General features: G+C 42.4%; 1 protein-coding gene across 1 annotated transcript in view; it reads left to right on the top strand.

The window, feature by feature from the left end:
• Positions 1-165: 165 nt before the first annotated feature.
• The window catches only part of LOC143298869 (uncharacterized), a 42,939-nt gene continuing 40,604 nt past the window's right edge, over positions 166-2,500 (top strand). Inside the window, exon 1 of the mRNA XM_076611872.1 lies at positions 166-434. Within this exon, the coding sequence (XP_076467987.1) occupies positions 359-434 (76 nt within the window). The 5' untranslated portion in view covers positions 166-358. The remainder of the gene's footprint in view (positions 435-2,500) is intronic.

Genomic DNA, 2,500 nt, shown 5'->3' with positions numbered 1-2,500 from the left:
TCCTGTACCGTCTTCGTGTGTAATGTGATCTTTCACCTCGTGCTTCGTGTTGATCTGTCGCTTGCAACCTGAAAAAGCAGACGCTCTCTCCGAACACAGCAGTGAAGCCTAAACTAGTGTTTGATTGGTCAATAACCCGCTGGCTGGGGAATGGGACAGAGCTTCCTCAGTCGTCTGCTTGACTTTCAAAACGACACTGGATGTGGCACACACACACACACACACACACAGAGTTTTCGCTCGGGTCTTTCCAAGCTATGGATTAAACCTACAAGGCGTTCCAGGCAGCTGCAATGTCATGACCGTGCTTGCATGTGTATACTGTGCTGTGTGTGTGTTTACCGCCGTGACCTGAGAAATGAATCGGAGTGCATGGTATCGGAGAAACGGTTTGCTTCAAGTGTTCGTCGTTTTGTCGTCTGTAATTGTTGACGGTAAGTGAGAGGTTTGTCTGCACCCTGGTGGTGTCGACAACTTCGGGTCTCTTGTCTGTGATGTCGTTATTTGAAACTCCTTTCGTTTTTAGGCGTGTTATGACAGTCTCACGTTCTTGTTGGGATTCATTGTTCAGACTGAGGTGATTGTTTGGGGTTGTTGATGACAGCCGTTCTCACTGTCTCTGCTTGTCTGTCTCTGTCTGTGTGTCTGCCTGTGTATCTGTTTGTATCTGTCTGTTTTTCCCACATTGTCTCACTTTCTCTGTCTGCCTTATCGCACTCTTTGTATCTCTCTCTCTCTCTCTCTCTCTCTCTCTCTCTCTCTCTCTTTATATATATATATATATATATATATATATATATATATATACATCTATCTTTGCGTGTCTGTCTGTCAGTCTTATTCAGTCTTTCTCACTGCCGAATTGTCTCTCTCTGTCCGAGAGTCTCTCTCTCTCTCTCTCTCTCTCTCTCTCTCTCTCTCTCTCTCTCTCTCTCTCTCTCTCTCTCTCACGTGTGATAACAGCAAAATATAGGAGACGTGATATGTTTTCTCTTTACATTCAAAGGCAGTGATCAATACGGACGGACTTTGCATGATACTGTTTAATCCAAACATCGCTTTGAATTGTACAGTACTTTTAAACAAATGTTCCAAACTGAAAAATACTTTCACTGTAACCTGCTTAAATGTTACAAAGATACGTACACAAAACTCAGACTTGGTATTTCACCCATCAATATACATAGACAACGATACAGGAAGGACGTAACACCTGGACATTTATTATTACTATGCCCTATTTGTTAACAACAGATCGAAGACGAATCGCACGTGCTGTTTTATTGTAAAACATATGATATTTTTAGGACAGATGTGAATATCATTTTAAAAGAAAATGGAAATGTTTCATATGTGATGTCATGTGATGATGAGTTATCTGTTTTTCAGTTGTGAATTTTTTGTACAAAGTATTTCGGAAAAGGTCAGAGTTAAGAGTAGAAGATTGATTGGTAATGATGGAGGATGATGAATTAAAAAAAAAAGAAAAAAAGAGTTGAAGTCGGGAAGTCTTTTGACGAAAGAAGAAAAGAAAAGGGTAGCTGGTTCACTGAGCTATTAAGTCAGTCCTTGTCTGTTGTCTGTATGTACGGTAATAATCCCGAGTAAGAAGCGAAATTGAATTGATTAACAGATGTGTTCTAACCCCTTGAAATGAACATTTTGTTTATTCAATAAAATGTCATGCCATCTGTCTCTGTCTCTGTCTCTGTCTCTCTCTCTCTCCCCTCTCTCTCTCTCTTCCCTCTCTCTCTCCCTCCCTTCCCCCTGCGTCCCCCCCTCCCTCTCCCTCCCTCCCTCCTCTCTCTCTCTTTCTCTCACAGAATCGTTCCTTCCTAACAATTTCTATCTCCCATTCTTTTTCTCATTACTACACACTTTACTCTCAGTCCGTCAAATCTTTCCCAGTAGTTCCTTTTAACCTCTGACATGTGTTTCCTTCCCTGTATCAAGTCATTCCACCATCTCTTTCCATCACCCCGGTTAGCCCCCACACGCACGCTTACACATACTACAATTTGTCATGTCTAATATCACTTTACAGTGAAAAAGCGTGAAGTTTCAGTTTCTCAAAGAGGTGTCACTGCGTTGGGACAAATCCATATAGGCTGCACCACATCTGCTAGGCAGATGACTACCAGCAGCAAAACCCAACGCGCTTGTCAGGCCTTGAGTGCTTATATATGTGTGTACCTATCAGAGTGGACTTCTCTTTGCATTATTTTGTCAGAGAACAACATTCTCGTTGTCATGGGTTCTTTTCCAGAGTGCCAAGCGCGTGCTGCACACGGGATTTCGGTTTATCGTCTCACCCGAAAGACTGGACGCTCAGTTTGATTTTCCGGTCAAACTTGGTAGAAAGTGCTAGAGCGGGATTCAAACCCACACCCTCACGGACTCTCTGTACTGGCAGCTGAGCGTCTTAACCATTCTGCCACCTTCCTGTTTAAAAGACGTTAAACTAAAGAAAGAAAGAAAGAAAGAAATAACACACACACAC

Source organism: Babylonia areolata, chromosome 24, assembly GCF_041734735.1.
Source record: "Babylonia areolata isolate BAREFJ2019XMU chromosome 24, ASM4173473v1, whole genome shotgun sequence".
In the NCBI taxonomy this organism is placed as follows: domain Eukaryota; kingdom Metazoa; phylum Mollusca; class Gastropoda; order Neogastropoda; family Buccinidae; genus Babylonia; species Babylonia areolata.
This window is presented reverse-complemented; position numbering and strand designations above follow the sequence as displayed.